Source organism: Ochlerotatus camptorhynchus, unplaced genomic scaffold, assembly GCF_037179485.1.
Source record: "Ochlerotatus camptorhynchus isolate MF236.1 unplaced genomic scaffold, CSIRO-AGI_Acam_v1.1 ptg000574l, whole genome shotgun sequence".
Lineage (NCBI taxonomy): Eukaryota > Metazoa > Arthropoda > Insecta > Diptera > Culicidae > Ochlerotatus > Ochlerotatus camptorhynchus.
The window spans coordinates 1322908-1346677 of NW_027041055.1; the positions used below are offsets into that span (position 1 = coordinate 1322908).

The 23770-nt window shown below is 37.7% G+C and overlaps 1 protein-coding gene across 1 annotated transcript; it reads right to left on the reverse strand.

Annotated features, from left to right (window-relative positions):
• Window positions 1-553: 553 nt before the first annotated feature.
• Window positions 554-23084, reverse strand: LOC135713615 (ribitol 5-phosphate transferase FKRP). The gene is made up of 3 exons (XM_065236749.1): window positions 22175-23084; window positions 10821-10937; window positions 554-1379 (listed from the first exon to the last, which is right to left on the reverse strand). The coding sequence occupies exons 1-3, from the start codon at window positions 23048-23050 to the stop codon at window positions 573-575; spliced, it is 1800 nt and encodes a 599-aa protein (XP_065092821.1). The 5' UTR covers window positions 23051-23084; the 3' UTR covers window positions 554-572.
• Window positions 23085-23770: the final 686 nt, after the last annotated feature.

The window sequence follows — 23770 nt, forward strand, 5'->3', positions numbered from 1 at the left end:
TTTTTAGATCCATATGCCAACATTAGAGAACTTTTCCCTATATGGAATGGAGTAAACCGAAATGGCACATTGTTTTCTGGTAAAATGCCATCAAAATCATGTGCTATTAATTTACTGGGAACAAGCGTTCAAAAATTTCGAATTCCATTTCGAAAGATGACTCTCGACGACCGCAGCATTCCAGTTCCAATTTTCAGTTCATAGCCCTTTAGTTCGAGTGTTTCCTAGGTCTCTGCACAATTCCTCACGGGTACAAAGCTTCATTAGCATGAAAGCACCTGTCCCGTAATCTACATTAATATACCTAATAAACAATGGTCTACATAAACAGAACCAGACAACGAACGCAGCATCTCTACCCACTCTACAAATACTCACAGAGATTTATCCGCTAAAATCTAATTTCCAAAGTCTCTAGCGCTAACTACTTAGTTATGTACACATACAGTCGAGTGTCTTTCACTTGCTTACCCCCTCCCACCCCATCAAATCCACTCAAGCATGGAATCCATACAGCACCGCGTTCTATCACAGGAACTCAACGTATTCCAACCTCTCCCCCCCCCCCCCACTTATTTAATACTCTTAGTCTCCAGATACTCCATCACATTGTTCGGGCACATAATAGGCTTGCCGAGAAACAGCACCGTTGACATCGGGTGCAAAAATTCCACGGAAAACTTCTTCGCCTTCCAGCCGTAGAATCCGTTCGGCCGTACCACCTCTCCGCTGAGGTCGAACGGCAGTAAATTGACCGCAATTTGATTAGCCTTCGAGTATTGGACCCGGAAGTAGTGCCCGTCGGTGGCCTTCAACCAGTGGAACCCGTCGCCATCCGTGTACGGTTTCGTTTGCGCCTTCCGCATGGCGATGGACCGTTGGACATCATCGCTATTGAAGCTGACGTCGATTTCGTAGGCATCCGGCGAGAGGGCTTTCAACTCGATGGCATTCTTCAGGGCATAGTTATCCAACCAGTACCGGATGCCGACGTTCTCAAACTCTTCGAGTACGTGCCGAAAGATGGCCTTCAGCTTATCGAGACAGCAGGGCGGAGTGTGACGGCCCAGGTACGTGTAGAACGGTTGCGAGTTGTACACCTGCCCGATGCAGCTCTTGGTTTGCTTCTCGCACCCGTAGAAGGTGATTTCCGTCAGCAGCGAAATGGTCTGATTGTTATGCTCGAAGCTCTTGATCAGTTTCCGCTTGGCAAGTTTCGACTTGTCGTACAGGTAGTTTTTGTGGACCACCTTTTTGATTTGCAGCTTGCGATAGAGCGCTTTGAATTGGTCCTTACGCAAATTGCGCCGCTTGGTCTTGGTGTGGTAGGAGGTGTAGAGTTTTTTGCCGTCCTGGAACGATGCATTCAGTAGGACTTTCTGGAAAGAGAAGAATCGAGGGAAAAAAATGAAACGATATTGGAATGGAGCTGGCGGACAGATTGTACGGTGTGATATGCTGCTTCCGGTGTCGGGTGGTTTGAACGTGTATGTATGATATAAGCAATTTAGGCCATTCTATTTGGAATCGATTTTTTTCCTTCTATTGAATCTTTATGATTCCATACGTGTGGGACATTGGTGAAAGTGTTGCTTGGGTTAAATTCAAAGTTTAATTTTTATTAAATAAAAATAAAACGTTTTTTGCGTGTGCCTTCTCGTCCAACAAAATACAAACCAAGCAGATTTCTATTGTTTTAAACATCCTATTCAATGATATTATATGCCCACGGAAGTCAAAGAAAATTCCAACACCAACGGATTCTCGACTGAACCGGGCCGCCTTCAGCATCCAATAAAACAACTGAAATCCTCATAGGTATCATTTCAAAGCTAATTGAGTTGTATGCGTTAAATCACCAAAATGTATGAGACATATTGTTCTTCTTCTTCTGAATATTCATTATGCTCATTAATTATGACCGTGAAAGCATGCGCTGCAGAAATTCTGAATAACCCGCGAACGCCAACCCACAAGCTGTTATTAACGACTCGCATAAAATGTGTGACACAGGACAATCTTCTTAAAGCGCAATTCACGTTGAAATTAATCGTTCCTAATGTCAACCATATTTCCGGCAGGCATCGTACGCACATACATTTGCCTAATTCGAGACGTGGCCTCGTCAGCTAATCCAAAAGCCCTGCTCGCTCCTCTGCGTTCGTGCCATAAGGCAAATGTAACTTCTCTGGAAAGATTAATTCTGCTAAAAATACAATCATAAACATGCCACTCAGGAGCCAGAATGTAACCAGCACACAGAGCACTTGGCTCATATCGCTTGCCCTTGTTCAAGCTTCAGCCGCTATATTCAGGGTCGTCGAAATTGTAATTTCCAGTCACACCCACCCACTTCCCTTCATCACTCTCTCCATCATCTTAAATTGCTACACAATGAAAAGACCCTCCTCGCCTTCGTCCTATCTTCCGTGAAAGCGCGAACATCAACCAGCTACAGCAGTGCCAAAAAAAAATTAAATATTAAATTTCCTTTTATCTCGTCTCTAATCTCCGACAACTTTACTATTGGAACATTCCGTTTCGTAGAAGAAAAAGGTCTCAGTTTGCAGTTGGTGTGGTGGCGGATCTGCGGTTTGAAAAGGGCTTCTCCTCACATCAATATCCACCGCGGTCGGAGCAGTTGGAGCACCGCAACCGCAGCAAAGGATATCGACCGAAGACGGTAGAAGCAGACGAACGGAAATGGGTGCCTTGTGTGCCAGCCCAATCAGCCCACTTCAAAAGAAAGTGGAGCGGCTTAAGCAATTTTATTGGCTTGGAGGAAACGAAAGAACACGGAGTCTGTGAGGACTCGTCGTGGGAACATTAGAGAGCTTATTTATCACTTTGCAAAGCCAATGTGGGAAAGTTTCGGTTTAGAATGGGAATGAAGCTTGTTCAGAGTGCAGTGCATATAGAGCGAAGCGGAGTTAACTCTTTTTCGTTATATCTAATGCTTGGGAATAGTTTTTGGCTTGCGGTTAAGCGGATGCGAACTTTTTACGAATGATTTAAGGAATTTAAGGAGCAAAGGACAGCAAAGAGCAGAACGTTTTTAAGAGAGAAGACTTCATGCTGCATTAAATATTGATTTCAAGGATGAAACCCTAAGCGACTGTCTTCAAACCAAATGGATAGTTGAGGGAAGGTTGTCTTCAGGAATATGCGTTTTGGCCATAATGATAACGAAACAAACAAAAAGCTGCTTGAAACATTTGCATCGAACACCGATAGGAGGCTTTGAAAATTTTATTGGGCCTGGTTTAGATCTAAGAGGAAGAGGAGACAACTGGCTTCTTTTTGTCTGTGTCGTGTTTGTCTTCTCTCGCGGAAACGACCGTGCAAAAACTATTTCATTATGGGCGACGCAGTCTACTGTCAAAATGCAAGAAAATATATTCCCTGTTGTAAAAATTCTCGCGTTTCTATACGTTCACCCGACCAGTAAGACGCTGGTTCGTGTTTGACAGAAAATGCCCCCTATTGTCTCCTCTTCCTCTTAGGTTTAGATGGGATGTTGTCAAGTGTTTACATCCAGGACAGAAGGTGTCCAAATGCTCTCGACAACTTTTAACGTATTTTTGTCAACAGTCCCTAGCTCAAAAGAACTTTGAATGAATAAGATCCTTTTGGAAAATAATATGGCATGTTTAAAAACGGCAATGTCCATTAGGGTGGGTCAATATTACAACCCTCTGTTCATCACTGCTCTTTCAATGCGTGTTGTGGACTAAATAGTGTACACATTTTTAACGAATTTGGTTTAAATCTCGATTTGCTGGATAATTTTATATTTTGTATGGGAAAATGTATAAGAAATGGAACAATCCTAATAATTTACTAATCAAAAATTCAAATATTGCTAAAATTTCACCAAATCTCGGACATAGAATGAGAATACTAAACAAAACAACTTTGTCGACGACTGAATTCGATTGGATCTTTGTACAAAAAGCTATTTATCTTTCACTTTAGGCCAAGTGTTTTACACGTGCCTACAAGCTCATATATACACACTTAGAAATAACTAATTTTACACGTGACGGAATCCATCTTTGACATAAAGGATCAGACGTAAACAAGTATTTCGTATAAAATTAAGTGCTCCGAGACTGAAAAGTTTGTTACTCGATGAAAAGTACTTTTGATTAAGTTGAATTTCACGTTTGTTATGATTCAATTTTATGTCAAAATTGACGCTCGTATATGTCAGTCTCAGAGCACCTAAATTTAAATGATTTTTTTTCTGAGTTTATATGCGTGTAGTCATGCGCAGAGCGATAGGTGTAAATTAATATAATAATACAGCCGTTCCATAGCAAAACTATATAGTGGTTCTCAGGATTTCGTAGAAAATGGTAGTTTCGTTCTTTGTCGCAAAATATTAGATCCGTATTTTTTTTATTTTGTCACTAGGATGACCATTGGCATGTAAAGGTGATCCAAACAATATTTTTTTTTCAAAAATGACTTTTTTCAAAAATGACTTTTTCAAAAAATTATAACTTTTGAACCAAAAGGCCGATTTAAAAGATCAAAATATCAAATAAATGGTAATTTAAAAAAAAAATACAAAAAATAAAACTTTATGAAAAAATTGGGATTTTGTATTGCAAAACATTGATTGTATTTTTTTGTGGTTTTCATGGTTTGTAGGTAGAGGGCGCGATTCATGGAAAAATGTAAAAGCAATTTTTCCACGAACATTTTGAACATAGATGTGTTTTTTTTCGATTTTGAGTTATAATTTTTTGCAGTTATCAAGTTTTGGGTTTTTGCTCAATACTCCGATGCGACTAGATTATCATGCGTCATGACCACGTTACAATTGCTATAAATCAACGTTTTTTTTTCAAAAATGTATTTTAAATTACCTTTTATTTGAAATTTTGATCTTTGAAATCGGCCCAGTGGTTCAAAAGTTATGAATTTTTGAAAAAGTCAATTTTGCGCCAATTTCATGTCGACCAGCCTAACATGGAAATGGTCACTCTAATGACAAACTAATACGAATCTAATATTTAGCGATAAGGAAAAAAAATCTGAGAACCACTATATCGTTTTGCTATTGAATGGTTGAATAACTGTTTTCTCAGAAGTATAATCGTTTTCCAGTCTTCGGCAAAATTGTTCTGCATAGTATTCCCATTCTATTTCCGGTGAAATTTGAGCAATATTGTAATTTTTGGCAAGAAAATGAATACATTCCGTTCCGTTCCCAAACATTTTCCCATATAAAATTTAAAATTATCCCACAAATCCAGATAATAACCAAATTCGTTCAAATTTGACACCGTTGTAGGGGACCACATCGAATGAGTAGTGGGGTTGTGATGCATCATACAAACTTGACCCACCCTAATATCCATGTTTCAGTAAGGGGCTATCCATACATTACGTCATGCGTTTGAGGGGAGGAGGCTCGAAGAAAAATCGCAATATGTGACATATGGGGGCTAAAACGTGATATCACATTTGTGTGTGTTACAAAACATATCTAACGATATCGCACGTAAAAGCCCACGACAATCTTTTTATTTTAAAAAAATTGCATATCAGAGGTGCCATACCCGATTAAATTGATTTTTTAAACATCATTCCGGTGAGTGGTTTTTACATCCGTTGCTTGGTACTCTCTTCCAGGCCTCTTCCTCTTTGTTATGTATTCAAGAATGTGTTGGCACGGGGGTGTTTTTCTCCATCTTTATCATATATCCTACCCAAGGGGTAGTCGCTCTACACACTTATTTAGTGCCAACTTTTTTCTCAGTGTGCCTTGGAAACCCGATTTTCTGACGGTTAGAATGTTTTGTTTTTCTTGCTGAAATCTAAAAGAATAATACCGGGAATATGCGATCTGAGAAACCTTTTGCCTCGGAATTTACCAAGATTTGCTAAACCTCGTTGCAACTGTCTATGCTGGATGGTGGAATAACTGGTTTAGCAGCGGTAGCAGCATAGAGGTAACTCTAAAACTAGTAGGTCCCGATGAAAAGTGCTCAGCTTTTTGGCTCAGCTCTGGTACTATCTTCGGTCCCAAGCTAATCGATGCACCCCTCGAAACATAGGAAAATCCACGAACCCCTCATTTTATCTGTCAAACTTTCATGGCAAATCAAAACAAACATTGTGTAGTGCTAGAATTTCGACTAGAATGGGGTACGTTAATCGATTTGCTTGGGACCAATAGGCTAGTCAAGTAGTGAGCCAATTTAAAATCGATAGTTTCGTATTGATTGTTGGTAGCAGCCTCCATGGAAGAAATCAGGTTTACTTGCTATTTCAAAACTACCCAAATTTGTGTAGAATCCACCCAGATATGTCAAAACTGAAACTACCCAAAAAATGGGTAAACTGTGTTAGGAGTGACAAGTTGACAAATGAACAAAGTCGATCGAATTCATGTCGATGTTGTCAATTTGTGAACTTGTCACTCCCAACATAGTTTACCCATTTTTGAGTAGGTTCATTTTTGACTGATCTGGGTGGATTCTACCTAAATTTAGGTAGTTTTAAAATAGCGTGTAAAATAACAGCGCAGTATCATGACGAGCAGCTCCAGTCGGATGGTATTTCTGGCTGCTAAAATGTTTTAGATTGAGAATTGACCTTCCGGACTTATGTCCACAATCAGTTGCTCTCTACTCATAAAGAACACATTAAGCCCAACCTGCACTGAGCTTACTGTATTTTGAGGAAATTATGGTGACACTAGACGAAAATTTGCGGTTGTTGCCGTTTCCAAAAATTGGATTGTGTTAACAACGCGCAGAAGTAGTGCAGTATTGCCATAAACTCTAAATAACATAAAAATGTCCAACCATGGGTGCCAAACAGTGCCCATGAATGTGCCTACATTAATAAAAAAATCAATGATTATATTTATGGATCCCACACATGAATTTTTGCAATGTGATAAACAAATGAAACATGTCGGACACATAATTCTTATGTGTATACATAAAATTCATGTTTAACCACACATACTATTAGTTTGACTCACAACTTATGAGTGGATTCTGTTTATGTGTGGACACATGAAAATCATGAGGAATTTTACATGGAAATTCGCCAATAAAAATTTGTCAAATTTAATGAGTGTAGGTGTGCCCAAATCTGTTTTTGGCACACTGTGCGGAGTGACCAACCCTTTGATCTTACCCAGATCTAATAAAAATCATTTCTTCTACACTCAACTTTGCTGACAATGAAGAAAACCTTAACAGATAGGCCAACTACCTGGATGAATTTGAATGTTGGCACAACTATAGATACTATAGATTCTATAGATGAGCGGAGGCACAAAAGTGTTTTTGGCAGCCATGAAATATAAATGCTCTTACTGGCATCCGTGAAAAATGTTCATGCCATAAAAGAGCTCTTCGTTGTGCAGTTTTGTTTTATTTTGCTTCAAACGCAAAGGTGAAACTGAAGTGCAAAGCAATTCTTTGCAATAATCAGTCGAGGAGTGGTTTGCGTAATATTTGCTTCTTACGTTTTCGCAAAATAAATCGGAATCCAATCGGGCAGCACCGTAATTGCAGCGTAAGATTGTCGGGTATGGAAATGCATCCTTTCGATTTTTAATTAACTCATTTAATTTAATACTCAAGATAAAAATTAAAACGAAATGAAAATATACAATAATTTTTCTTATAATATTACAATACTTTCTCCACAAAAAACATCATGATGACGTCATGCTCATTTGGCTAACTGACGGTTCGTTTGGCTACATTCTACTTCGCCTCCGCTTATCTATGGAATCTATAGTATCTATAGGCACAACAATATTTTCTTGACCAAGGCAACCTCTGAGCAAGGATGTAGCCAGGTTTCGAGCTAGGGAGGGGCGAAAAAAATTACTATGGAAAATTTGGCCGAATGCCATTTCACCGAAAGCCTTGTTGTCAAATGGGAAATTCGATCTGTCGAACGGATGATCAGATCTGTCAAACGAGGTGAGACACAAACCAACACAATATAAATGTTACGAGTGTCCGTGTCCTTACTCACGATATGACGCAGTCAGATGGGTAGATGGGGGTAGTGTTTAACATAAAGGGTGTCCACGATGAAATTGCCACACACAAAATTGATTCGCAAAATTCGAGTTTTCATCCGATTGCCATCAAATTTTCAGGGATTGAGAAATAACTATTAAACTTCATTTTACCATTTTACTCGTATTTTATTTACAGTCCATACGCAAATGCCCGCACCTTGGCCTTAACCCCGGCCATAAGATTCTGCACAACCTGTGAATCAACCGTTTTTTGCATGTAAACCCATACTTTCTTCAGTTCCTCGACTGTCTTCACTACCTTAGGTCGTTTAAGAAGGTGCTGCTTCATAATCGCCCAGTACTTCTCGATGGGGCGGAGCTCCGGAGTGTTGGGAGGGTTGAACATTTTCGGCACGAAATTGTCCTTATTGTCCGCATACCACTTCAGCACGTCCTTGAAGTAGTTGCATGAGGCCAAATCCGGCCAGAAGATTGTTGGGACGTTGTGGGCCTTCAGGAGAGGAAGCAGCCGCTTCTGGAGGCACTCTTTTATGTACACCTGTCCGTTCATCGTGTCCTGGGTCACGAAAGGTGCACTCCGCTTCCCGCACGTGCAGATGGCTTGCCAAACCAGGAATTTCTTCGCAAATTTGGACATCTTCTGAGTGCGGACATGCTCCGGAACGCTGAACTTATCCTTGGCCGTGAAAAACGTGGCGTCTTGGGCAAGAATATTAATAAAGCTTCTATGAGTTGTTACGTCGGTTCGTCTTCTTCTTCTTCTTTTTCTTCGCATTTCATTTCAACCCTTTTATATTTTATCACATTCCTCGGACTCCCTATTAGTTATATGAGAAAAAAAAATACCTGCTAGATGCTCCATTTTTTTCATGACATTTTTTTCAATTCTCAGATGTCACGGTTTTTTTTAGGATATCCGACCATTAGGCCGAATGTCATTAGACTAAATGGTCATTAAGTAGAATGGTTATTGGGTCGAATGGTCACCAAGCCGAATGGTAATGGAAATGGAAGGGAAATGGAATGGAAATGGAATGGAAATGGAATGGAAATGGAATGGAAATGGAATGGAAATGGAATGGAAATGGAATGGAAATGGAATGGAAATGGAATGGAAATGGAATGGAAATGGAATGGAAATGGAATGGAAATGGAATGGAAATGGAATGGAAATGGAATGGAAATGGAATGGAAATGGAATGGAAATGGAATGGAAATGGAATGGAAATGGAATGGAAATGGAATGGAAATGGAATGGAAATGGAATGGAAATGGAATGGAAATGGAATGGAAATGGAATGGAAATGGAATGGAAATGGAATGGAAATGGAATGGAAATGGAATGGAAATGGAATGGAAATGGAATGGAAATGGAATGGAAATGGAATGGAAATGGAATGGAAATGGAATGGAAATGGAATGGAAATTGAATGGAAATGGAATGGAAATGGAATGGAAATGGAATGGAAATGGAATGGAAATGGAATGGAAATGGAATGGAAATGGAATGGAAATGGAATGGAAATGGAATGGAAATGGAATGGAAATGGAATGGAAATGGAATGGAAATGGAATGGAAATGGAATGGAAATGGAATGGAAATGGAATGGAAATGGAATGGAAATGGAATGGAAATGGAATGGAAATGGAATGGAAATGGATTCATTAAGATAATGCATACGAGATATTCATAATGTATACGAGATATTAACGTTTCTTCCTTACTTAAATTATGTGCTTAGCACATAAGTCCATACACATTCAAGGCCTACTGTGCTCAAGACCGCACGTAAATTTTAACTTGACTTTATGTTATATGTTGATTATTCTACACAAGTTTATTATGATGCAAAGCGGACGAACCAATTAATTAAAAATATACGGTTCGGATTACCGGATAATCTGGTATGCTTGGATTTGGATTAAGAATAAGCAAGGTGAAATTTTCATTAAGAACATTAGAATCACAAGACAACTCTATAGAATTTTGAAAAAAAAAATCAACGATGGGTGATCGAATCTCTTTGAATCAATACAGTCATGTATTCACATTTATGTCAATTTTCGATAAAATAAGATATAATTTAGTAGCTGAAACGATCTTTTGCCTTGTTAAGCTTAAAATGTAATTAAGTTTAGGATAACCCATTTACAATTCATTCTACGAATGTTACGTGATAAGATTAACAAAGCTTATACATACAAGCAAAAGGAGAAAATTCCAGCTTGTCTAAAGATGTCATCATGACTCTAAACCCACCCTTCTGACTGAAAACAAGAACCCCATCAGCACAAGCAAGTGTCGTCGAACGGATGAAAGTTTAATCGATCTGGGGAGTGATGATGAGCTCATATGCATGCTAGCAACGTACAACCAACCGATCCGAACCGGAACAAGAAAAGCATCTCATATGCATTGGAATGTTCGTGTTTGTGGGTGTGGTGCGTGTGGTTGTCATCTGTGTGACTTTAACTCAGCATCCACTAGCATAAAACAGCACAGCTGCCGGTCAGGGATTAAATGCCTGGCACTGGCAAATAGTCATTACGGAAATCATCGTCCCGGGAACACGTCCGAGCTCGTCCGGTTGATCCGGATAGTATAAAACCAAAATCTTCGGTACGGTAATGGAATGCTAAGTATCCCTCTGGATAAACTTTCTCCCCGTGTCCGTGTCAATTTGGTGAGGTACATGGATCGGAGGAGGCTATGGAGATGTAGTGGGTATTATCTCGGAAGAATGCTCCAGAATCGATACGGACAGAGAAGGCAGAACAAAACTGTTTATCTTACCTTGATGTTGGCCAGTTTGGCTTGGATGTAGAACAGCTCTGGAAATGGAGACGATAGTGCATCGGGCATTTCCTTCAGAAGTGCTGTTTCGACTAGGATGGCATGTTTCTGTTTGTACTGGAAGTAAAGAGAACGATGGAAAGGTTGTTCTATTGAGTGTAACTACGACTAAGCTTCAATTGATGTAATGGTTGATTGAAATTTATTTACACTTGAGTGGGTGTTCTCTTCTATTTGAAATCAAGATGACTCGTTCAATGGACAGCACTTAATGAATACCTTATGATCAAATATCTGCTGTAAGACACTCAAAATAATGATTCTTGAAAATCCTTCATGGGGTTTTAAAGCTGTTGAAGAGAGTCCTTGAATAAATAGTTAATTTTATAGAGTTCTGAAAAGTGTCTAGCCCTGTGGATCTCGTTTGCTAGTTTGCTTACATTCTAATTTGTAAGCTTCGGTTGGTTCAGTAACGATGATTCAGGAACCGCTGAACTGAATGCTGCTCGGCAAAAATCCGTTCTCACATTCATGAATGGCAGCCGTAGCTCACGGTCCGCGCGTAAAAGGAAATGTACACCGTAAACTATAGGTCACGGCTCTCGGTCACGAATATTGGGACGGATTTTTTTTCGAGTGTTCAGTTCTCTTCGTAGCTGCAGAGCTTCAAAGGAACGAAGAAGGATACTGCGAACAATTCCGATACACCGGTACAGGGATATCAATCATCCTTTTGTCGTGGATCACAAGGTCAGGGCGATGTGGACATCCGTTAGGATTTCGTGACCCAGTTTGGGAAACCGGGGTAAGACGAACACCTTAAGGATTGTTATGGTTTTTGTCAATAAATACTGCATTTTGCAAATATATAATATCAGTTTTTTTCTTCTAAAAATCCAAAATGATCGACATCCTGTCTACTACCTTGTAAAAACTAGAAATCCTCTCTGGAAGAGATGAGCGGAGAGAATGATTTGAGCCAAATGAACTGTCAAAATTTGACCCAATCGAACATTTCCGTTAGATTTTTTTCCGAGGATTTCTTATTCTTACAAGATCATATTTGAGAGTATTGTAATCAAAATGAAATTCAATCACCTTTATTTTTTGAGTACTTCTCAGACTAGTTTATAGAATTCAAAATAATATTCTAACTCTATTGATTAACTGACTTTTATCGGTTGATTAATGGCACCAAGAAATATTGCGATGCACTCAATTATTATTTTGCACGTACATCGAATCGAAAAGAAAATTCATGTGAAATGCTATCTTTTAGCAAGGGTTGCAAGATAATTTACATAAAAAACCCTGCTGCCGAATTGCTATCCCTGAGTATTTCTAGTAAAAACCTGGAAAACTCATGAACCGGGTACCTTCCACCTTACTTCCTTCAATTATATTTTTTTAAAGTTCTGGAACATGGATAATTTCTACAGATATTAAACTTAGACAATTTTTTGATATCATGGACTCTAATCATATGTGGACATAGAATGAATTCCAAGAACCCAGATTTCAAATAAATTGAGGGCCTTGTAAAAGTTTTTAGGCTTATTAACTTTAATGAATAAATTTGATGAGATTTTCTAAGGATCTTTCAAGGGCCAAATAAGATAAAAAATTTAACTCGACCATCTCCGATTTGCATTGAACTTTGCATAATTGTGTGCTATGGGCAACACAACATACATTTACATTTTTGAAAAAAAAATCGGCCATTTTTAAGCATATAGTTTTTTTTTTATCAAAATGGCATCTTTGACCTTTTTCAATAAATTGTAACACGAAAGTTGATAAAAAAACAAAAAGTCCTTCTGTAAAAAATATACACGCTAATTTTTGTTTCTAGTTATTTTGAGTAACATTTCAAAAAAATTGTGTTATAAACTAAATTATCTCAAATAGAGCATCTTCAATATTTGTAATTTATTGTTAAAAAATAGCTAATGAAAATGCAAACCTATGAAGCACTTAAAACTATGGACACCTGAAAATCATAGAACATCAACTTCTAGCCATATTTTCAAACCATTGTTAGCAAGCTTTTTTATGTACCTTTTGCACAGTTAACGAAATTTACTCAAATATTATTTTCTGTGTAGAAATTACATTAAAAAGTGCAAAAAGTCCAAAAATCTACTATAAGTTTTTGATTAACGACTTTCGTAAATTCTAAAGTGTCAATGATTTTGAATTCTTCAAAAGTTTGCAGCTTTCATGAGTTTTTTTTTTATGTAACGGGTGTTCAATAAAAAATGAGAATGATTTCAGTGCCGTCCAGCGCTCTTGTGAGAGCATCGCAGACTAAGTTGCGTCGTACGGCTGACCAGGGCCCCTTCTCCAATATGCATTGACGTTTTTTTTGTAGAATATATATTATGTTTTTAATAAAAAATACTGAATTCGTTGTAAAAATTTTTCCATTTTCCATTTCCATTTTCCATTTCCATTTTCATTTTTTATTGAACACCCGTTATACATAAAAATTGAAGATGTAATTTTGGGATATTTGAGATTTTACACTTTTTTGGAATTGTTACTTAAAATTATTAAAAAAATACCATCTATATTTTCCCAGAAGAACATAATTTTTCTCTACAATTTTGTTTCAGACGTCATTTCGATCAGAAGTGACGTTTTCGTGCTTCAATATATTGAAAATGTCAAAGACGCCATTTTGGAAAAATTTCAATGCTAAAAAAGTTGGATTTTTTGTAAAAATGTGTATTATTGGCTATAACACACAATTATACAAGGTTGTATGCAAATCGGAGAAGGTCAAGTGGAACGTGGAACTACTCTAGGAATAATATCAAAGGATGGCATTTTAGGAAAGTGAAATCTGAGGATTTTCCAATTAGTTCGGAGGAGCTCCAGACTCCAGATTAAACGTAATACCACGTACAGACTATGGTTTATATCATGTTATATAGGCTGTCTGGCAATGAGCACTCATACATAGGATTTCCAGTCAAAATTTGATGTGTGAGTGCTCATTGCAAGACAGCCTATATATAATATGATGTGATATAAGATATAGTCTGTACGGGGAGAATTCCAAAGGAGTTCTCCAATGTAGTAGATTCAAAGTAAAATTACAATTGAATTCTGAGGAGCATTCCAAGGCAATTCCAATTGAATTCAAAAAAAGGTCTGATTAAAACTGCTAAGTAATTTTGAGGAGACTATTCTAAGGGATTTGTAAGGAATATTGAAAGTTAATTCTGAGGAGAACTTCAAGGTACTTTTAAGTAGAATTCCTGTTTCGGCCAGGATACAGCCCTACGTTATGTTTTGAGTAATTTGGGGTAGATAAGCAAACTCGAATATCCGTTTTGGAGCACGAATAAAAACACCTATCTTCTTTTAATTATTTACCATTTTTATTGCTTGCTCGGAGGTAGTACGATAAACAAAATACATTATTTCTTCCTTTAAATAATACACAGAACAATTACATTATAATTACAAAAACTGGGACAACAAAACTCTACGAATTCAAAAAAATAAAATAAAATTGTAAGAAAACAAAAACACATTGTGTAGTAGTGGCGCAGGACAGTGACGGCTGTTTTTGTGGATCGCATCTGTCACATCGTTACCAGAGCCCGACGCGTGATTACCTCTCACCCTAGCAGGCCTGGGTTCAGGCATAACATCTCTCATCACGCCTTCCTTCGGAAGGGAAGTAAAGCCGCTGGTCCCCGGTTCATGAGTTGAAGGGTCGATAGGTAGGGTCCAGGTGTGGGAGCTGCCTTCCTGGCGCGTCGGTAGCATTGGTGCTCAGCACGGAAAACAAGATCGACGGAAAAACAAACCAAAGGAAAAAAGAGCCCGGCGCCAATGGTGCAATCCAATAATTCCAAAGGCATTCTTAGGAGTATTTTACTTATTTGTTTTAATGTTTTGTACTAACGTAAAAACTACACAACACTCGAACATTGTTCCGTAAATTGGCAGCATCAAGTCCGAAACTGGTCGACAGAAAATTTTAATTCATTTTATCGTTGTAGTAACTAGTAGTGTTGTGTCTTGTCTTGTTAGTGTTAGTAGTATTTCAAAAATGTTTTGATGATAGTTTCAAGGAAATTTCCAACGAAGTTTTGAAATAAATTTCAAAGGAATACTATGGAGAGGTTCAAGGTTGTTCCTGTAATCATCTTTAGATAACTCAAAGAAGAGTTCCTAGGGAATTCTAAGAACCACTGCAAGGAATTCATGGAACTACTCTATGAAAATTCTGAGCGGAATAAAGAGGGAATTCCGAAAATTATTCCATGGGAATTTTAGAAAAAAAAAAACCATGTAAATTTTTAGGAATTGTTAAGAATTTTATGAGAATTACAGGGTGCATCAAAGAGCGTTCTATAGAGAATTTCTGTACTATATTAAATCGTAATGGAATACCTTAAATAAACTGTGACAAAGGTTTTAGTTGATTGTAAGGAAATTTATAAAATAATTCTAAAAAAATCCAAATTAATTCAAATTGGATTGGAGTTTATGTTAAATTTTTAAATTTAATTATCTCATGCTTGGAAAAGTTCTGGATTAAGACAAATCTTTAAGATCAGTAGAGATTTATTTTACGGTTTTCAGGACTTAAAATAACTAATATTCCGGACATTGAAAAATTTTCAAGATTCTGGAACATAAGATGCTTTCACGATGAGCAGCTCCAGAAAAAATAGCGAAAAAAAAATGAATTTTTGAATTGACCCTCTCCTATTTTCAAGAAACTTTGCGTAATTGTTTGTTTTGGGCAATGAATAACATTTTGCTAAAATTCGGCCTTTTAGGATCTTGTAAAATATTTCAAATTGGCGTCCTTGATTTTTTTTTATAAAAAATAAATCATAGGAAAAAATAATGCCTTTTCCCTGAAAAAAATATATCAATACAGGTATGTATAATATTCTTACGATACGAGATATTCTCTTCCTTATAACATAACGAGCAAGATATAAGTTTTTTTTTATAATTTTAAAACACATTACTCAAAATTTCTTTAAACTTTTAAATATAAAATACTTTTTTTGATTGACTGTGTATGTTGATATGACGGTATGATTTATTTTGTAGATGACAATTTCGAAAAAAATAAATTTTGCGGAAAAACCGTTTCTCAGGTTTACATTTGACGCAATGTTTAAAGAATGAATGCATTAATTACTATTTTAATAATAGGAGCGATATTTTCTCTCATTCAAACATGAGCTGATCTTTCATTTTCCCAAACAACTTGTGCGTTTTTGGATTTATATGAATAGTGCAAAATCTTTTTTAACAATTTGAGGGAATTTTTTCATCTTTTAAATATGAGCAGTTCTTTAAATATTTTCGAATTGTGAGAAACTTGTTATGTCTCTGGTTTTAAATAATTTATAGTCAATCTGAAATGAATTATTTTAGGGAAATTTGTCTCCTTTTAAAATCAAGCACTTTTTTCAAGTATTCCTGAATATTTATCCAAAATTTGGTTAAACTGATGAGCAGTGTGGGGAAAATATTAAAAGATCAAATTTCACCAATTTTTTTTCTTGATATGTTTTCCGTCGATCTTGTTTTCTGTGCTGAGTACCAATGCTACCGACGGCAGGGAGGCAGCTCCCACACCTGGACCCTACCTATCGACCCATTAACTCATGAACAGGGGACCAAAAGGCTTTACTTCCCTTCCGAAGGAAGGCGTGATTGGAGATGTTATGCCTCAGAACATCCCAGCGGCGCCGACTGGGATTGAACCCAGACCTGCTGGGGTGAGAGGTAATCACGCTTACAACTACACCACCGGCACCGCTGTAAATTTCACCAATGTGTAATCTCATTTGACTATCATGAGCATGAACAACAGTGGCTGATATTACAACCCAACTAACATTTTCTGCTTTATAAGCCACCTTTCAAGGTGGATTTTAACAAGTTTTAAAAGTTGCATGCACGATAAATTTGAAACAAATCTTGAGCTAAAACACTGAATTTTCAAGGCAAAGTCTAATTCGATTCTAAAAAATAACTGCTAAATGAGAGATGTAAAACATGTGGATTCAACAAAGTTGCTTAAAATTATCTCTGCTTTAATTTTTTTTCTTTATTTAGGAGATTTTCAGCCGCAGGTTGGTTCATCTTCGGAGCCTCTGCTTTAACTTTGCGAAGAACATGGTTTTATTCTCAAAAATAAGAAAGTTTTGAAAATCATTTAATTTGAGGATCACCTTAATGTTTACAACTACAAGAAAACAGGATTGAACGTATGTCTTTAAATTTGTTAGGCAAATGTTAAACTTTGACTTTTACTAGCTTTGATTATAAATTTTTTGTTTTGAAAATTTAAGTTTTTGTTGCGCCTAAACTAAACTGAAGTTCGGGAGCCTGAGTTAAAATTCCCAACGTCAACATCTCCACTGGCGACAAAGGAAGTTCAAGTGTTACCAGCGCATGCACAATAAGTAAGAACGTTTGTGGCATTAGAGTTATTGTTTTGCCCAAAATAGCATATTTTTTAACGTTTAAAAAATGTTTAAAAAACCTTGAAGTTTTCGTTAATGTCCTGGAAAACCTGGACAACTCATCTTGTCGAAAAATTCACAACTTTTTATGTGTGTGGGTGATATGGACATAGGACCTTATTGGCCACGTCCGGATATGTCTTACCACCTCACATACCTTAATCATTATTCATTGATCATAATTACTGGAAATAAACCAGTCAATTATTAATCATTCATTATTCAAAAAATCCACAGATCACGCAGCACTTCTTTTTTGATTTCTCGGAAACCACTTTAAAATTATTTTCAAATTTTTAATGACTTTCGCGAGAATTCTCTGATAGGAAATCCATAATTCTTTTTAAAATCCACTTAAATTTTCCATAGAATTCTTGTGCATTTCACCTTTAAATTCTCTAGAGAGCGCTCTCGAGTGCACCTTTAGTGAAAACCTAGGGGCAAGCCAGCTGTAATCAAAGTTAATATTTTTGCTCAGAGTAAATTTGAGTAACTCATAATTACTCAACAATGATCAAAGTAGTCTGGCCTTATATACATCAACAAATACAAATCACAGTGTGAATAAACATTATGTGTCAGAGGAGAAGAAGAATCTGAATTATTTTATAAATTTCTTGATACAAATCGTTATTCAATCAATTGAATTCATTCACATCATTAAATCTAAGCAAATTCTAATAACTTTGCTTTGAAGGGAAATAAAGTAAAAATGCCATATCCGAAGATGGCCTGACATGAAAAATGTATCCGCATCACCCGGCAAGACGTGCTTTATGAGGCCTTCATGTGCTTGGCAAATCAGAGGTTCTGCATGTCTACAATTGCAAATTGCATCATTTTAAATAAGAATGAATAAGTTGAGAACTCAAGATGGATGGGAGCTTGATTTGGTTTTATGGAAACATAAAATTTTAAATATGGCTATACGATGGCAATGTATTGCTTTTCTATTAATCTTGGGTTGAACTTAGTGGCAAATATAAATGCCTATAGTTATTTTTTTCTGAAAATCATGACAACCAGCATTATTTTTCTAGACTTCTCTGAATGCCCAAGTATTATTGCAGAACAATGAGGTTACTGCATCAAAGTTCTGCATTAATTCGTGGGCATTCAGACAAAATTCAGAGAATACTATTACAAAGTAGTAGTCGTTACTTTGATGTCTTTCGAAGATTCAATCTGTGGTTAATTTAACCAAATGAACTTCGGAAAATTTATCATATTTTGAACCTGCAAATGCTATCGTCAACGTTGACCAATAACAGCTTGCATTATACTCGGATGAAAACGGCTAATAAAGGATTGGCACGAAGCAGTAGGAAGGTCATGTGATCTATCTATGGATGGTAATCTAGTGTAAACCACCATTTTCTCTCTTTATTTATAGACGAGTTCACGGATGGATTCGAGTTCACTCACTCGACAAAAAGTGACACAACAGCGGGCCCTGTTTACTAAAAACGAACACATGAATAATACTCACGTAACATTTGAAACCGGCCTATCGACTTTCGTACACAAAACTTGTTAAGCCTTTTTCGCGCGAACCGAATATGCCCACGCAAACTAACAACACCATCGGGAAGGGGAAATTCACCCCTTCCCGATAGTGCTCTTGGTTTGCCTGGACGTACTTCGGTTCTCGTGGAAAAGACCTAGCAAATTATTTACAAAAGTTGATAGGCCCTTTTCAAATGTTACGCTGTTGTGTCAAATTTTTTTCAGTAGATGAACAAAAGTTCACCCTTGCACTCGTCTATACAGCTATTCCACTACGACGCCCACATTCATCAGGATTCACCGGGGGGCGACCCCGGCGTACTGGTTAACATCCATACCTCTCACGCCAAAGTCACGAGTTCAAATCTCACCCTCGAACAAGTCACGAATGACCCAAGAGTGTTAAAGTGACTATAATAAAAAAAAAAAAAGGATTCACCTTTCGACAATGGGAAGCTGCAGAATTTAGAAATATTTATCACCGTTGAACGTCTTTCTTTGACAGTTGGGGAATGAACACAACAAGGTTGCTGTGTTGCCGTGCATCGCATGTTGAGCAACTCGAGTTACTCAGAGTTGCTCAAAATTACCTCAAATTTTATTCATGATCAAAAGCTGTCTTGCCCCCAGGTGAAAACACAGATTGTGGATCTACGGTGTGGAAATTTTGTATTTTAATAGGATTAAACATTACACAGGAGCATTAAACTATCTTTTTTTCGATGGGTTAACTGAAAATTCAACTGGATTTTACGTTATCATTCTATAATCGAAAGCTAGGGGCAAGCCAGCTGCACTCCAAGCTAATATTTTTAAATCGAGTAAATTTGAGTTACTCATAATTACTCAAAAGTGATCAAAGTAGTCCTATGCCAACAAGTGGAAGCAGGAGGTCAACTGTCATCAGTTTGAATAAACACGACTGCCCCCCAACGAGTACTTGTGATGAGTGAAATAGCAGTTTGGTGGTGGACTTGTATGGCAGTTTCACTGCTACTGTTATAAAAAGAACCTGAATACCAAATCATATGGAACGGATTTAAAAATATTGATGCATATTTTTGTAACAGTTTGGTCAAAATTAATAGCAAACAAAAACTGTAACTGTGTAACATGAGAGAGCAATAATAAATAAGATTTCTACCCAAAGGGATTGGTCTGATTTAAAAATTAAGTCTGCCATCCGCATGCTTGAATTTGAAAATTGTTATCATCGGCCACATGGAATTCCTTATTGAAAAACCTTCTGAAAACAATGGTGTTTGTCGTCGAGCCATGATACACTAATGAGGCATATTGTGGTTTTAATGCATAATATAGAATATACAATGTTGCAATAATAAAATAAAATAATCGAATATAATCTCAAACTACAACTGCATTGAATTTCCAGTGCAAATCGTTGTAATATTGTGAGTGCCGTGGTTGTTTCAGTCGAGGGCCAGGCAAGCTAAATTTCTTCAAGTTAGTACTCATAGATGTGCGACTAGAAGACTCATTTACAATCTGAAAATAGAAAGCAACAATGGACTATACTATTTTTCGGAGGACGAACAATTACAAAACTAGCGAGAGATTATCCGGTATGAAACGCGGTTTGATGATATTGTTGTTTTACATCTGGGAAATGAGCACAACAAAAACATGGTTGCTGAGTCTGCTTGTTTTGAATTTTGAATAACTCGAGCAACTCAGAGTTACTCAAAATTAACTCGGTTTTAACTCATGAGCAAAAGCTGTCTTGCCCCTAGATCAAAAGTAATGAAAAAGGCCTCAAAAAAGCGATCCATCACTGCTTCTCAGAATTCCTTCGAAATTATACCCGCGAAATTCTATTTCATTGGTATTCTTCTCGAAATTACTTCTCACCCCAGCAGGCCTGGGCTCAATCCTAGTCGGCACCGCCGGGATGTTCTGAGGCATGACATCTCTGATCACGTCTTCCTTCGGAAGGGAAGTAAACCCGTTGGTTCCCAGTTCATGAGTTGATGGGTCGATAAGTAGGGTCGATAAGTAGGGTCCATGTGTGGGGGCTGCCTCCCTGGCTTCAGTAGCATTGGTACTCAGCACGGAAAACAAGTTCGACGGAAAACAAATCAAAGAAAAAAAAAATCGAAAACAATACATTATATCAAAACTACGATTGCATCACTTATCAAGGTGAATCCTGATCCAACAAACCCAACCTACTAACAAAATATCCCCTTGATCTTTAAAATATGGAATCACTAAAACTTGTACATCGAGAATGGAAGGTCGCTCTCAGCCGCGTTAATTTGATTCATTTTGCAATTTGATGATTCTGATCAATCAAGGAGTAGCAACTCGTTTTTAGTTTTCGTTGTTTCAGTCTCGAGATACAAATATTATAAGCCGTAAATTACCTTAAAACATAAAATTAACTTGAAGCACATCTAAATCATCACCGATTTGGCTGAAAATTTGCACAAAAGTTCAAATTAACATGACGAACAGTAATCACGGTTGACCCGGTGCATCCCGAACATTTCTGTTAAAATTAACAGGTTATATATATAATATATAGGGGAAATGTATGAAATGTCGGCCTAAGTGTCCCTAATTTGGGCCCATACATAAATTCAGCAATCGACTAAATTTTCAATAGCAACCAAAAATATCCATTAGTACCGTCCCAATGACGCGTTCATATAGATACAATTGATAAATATCAAATTTTTAGCGATGGGCCCAATCTTAGATCCATAGGCCAACATTAGAGCCATTTCCCCTATATAATATTGATCTATTGGAACTCTGATCGAGAAATTACGGATCGATTGAAATTTTTACCATCGAACGCATTGTTCAACCGCAGGTATGAATGCATGCTATCAGTAGTAGACTGCAACTGGAATAGAGATTTGAAATGCCATGAAATAATATTGAACTGAAAGTTATTTAATCCAATTAACATAGAGCACAGTCTGACATAGATAATAAAGCAAACAATTCTGTTCCCAGCACTTTTAATAGTTAAAACTATTTCCAACGCAGTACCTACCTATTCACCGTCATGCATGTGCGGTATTTGACAGGTACAGCTGTGTGGAGTTGAAATATTCCGCATACACAAATAGCATTCCTGTTTTGTTAATTACTACTCCCCAACTGATGTAGGCATTCATTGCATATGTTGGTTGGGACACAATGAAAATTAAATTTTATGCATTTCCCACAACACCCGGATATGTTCGGAGTAGTTAATGCAGCTATAATCACCCATTCTACTGCAGCAGTGTAAATAGCCCCATAATGCAATTATGTTTCTAGACGAGAAAAAAGCAAATGATTATCCTGCATAATTGATTCAATTACCATGTCACAGCTGTCGGTCTCGTTGCCGGTCACGTACTCCAGGGTCCAGTTGGGTAAATCCAGCTGCAGGTGACAACAATTGGCCAACGACTTTTGGTTCGCAGCAAAAGGGACGGCAATTATCTTCCGTTCCGGTTTGTGATTGAGGTCGATTTTGTTCTCGATGGCTTGGTTGTTTTGCCGGAGGAGCAGGTTCTGATGCTGCTGAAGGAGCAGATCGTTGGTAGAGGGATTGGATATTTCCCGGAGCATTCGGGTTAGAAGCGAGCGCCCGTTCAGGCGAACACTGTCTGGTAGAAAGAGGACATACTTGGTTTGCACTTGCAGGATCGGAAGGGTTTCCTTGAGGGATTTGCTAACGTCGTAGCTGAGACTGAAGAATTTTACGTTGCTGTTCTTTTCGAACCAGGTCGTTTGGTTCGCCGTTTGGCCTGGGTTGGTGAAAATGTCTAGAGGAGGGTAGGGAATTTCTGGGGATATCACGAACACTTGTACGTTTGGGATAAGGTTTGTAACGCTGGCTATCGATTGCATGAGATCGTTGTCAAAATCGTAAAAATCACGGAAGATCACGGTGATACTTTTCTTCAGGAATTTGTTGGTATTTTGAATCCGGTCACGGATCCGGCTAAATTTGGTGATTCTCGTTGGTTTGGATCGGTCCCGGTTCGCAGTTATCTGAACCATGTCCAACTGCATTGCACTGTCATGACCTCCCAAATTGTAACGCTCGTTTGAATCGCTTTGTGTTCGACTGCCAAATGTTTCCATTAGAAAATTTGTACTCGTCAAAAAGTACTTCCACGAATAATAAAACACCACCAAATTGAAGCAAATCATAAAAACGATGAACAGCTTCCCATACTTCATACGCATCTTCCACCCGTATGACTTCCTCTCTAGTTCACTGCTTTTCAACACACCAACAAAAAAAAAACAAATGGGGTGTCACGTCGCTTTCAGCTTCACTGATTTTTATTGCCACTGCAGCTGATGCGTGGGTCCCGCTGTCGTCGTTTTCGTTATAAGCGGGAGATCAATTAAATCTCCATTATGTGCTGTGAACCATCATATCGGGAGAGAATCAGTGCTTTCAACGTGGATGCTTTTTCACAGGGATATTCTCGCCTAGGTGCTACTGCTGCACCAACTAAATAATCAGATTATCCGCTCTCCTCTGCTGCAGTGGGGCACCGTCATAAAGTGCCATACCAAGCAGAATCCTGCAATCGGTCGCAGAGAGATTTCCCTCGTGGAAAGAGTTATAAACACAAAAGAAGAGGCACGTCCTCGATGAACACACATAAAAAAAACTGAGGATTATTTGCCTTTCACCATTCGCCAGGACCAACAACAATAACACAAAAGCTCAATTTTCCCACAGATTCTTCGCCATCGACGCAAACCGTTGGACGACTCTCAGCGAGTCAATTATTCACAGAAAGAAATTGCACAACAAATAATTTGACACATGTTAGACATTCGGAACGGAAAGGATACACCGCAGCATAGGAGAAATCCGATTGCTCCCCACGTCACTCGCACACACACCGAGCGTTATCATTTCGAAAAACACTTTCTACAGGAGTTTCTTCT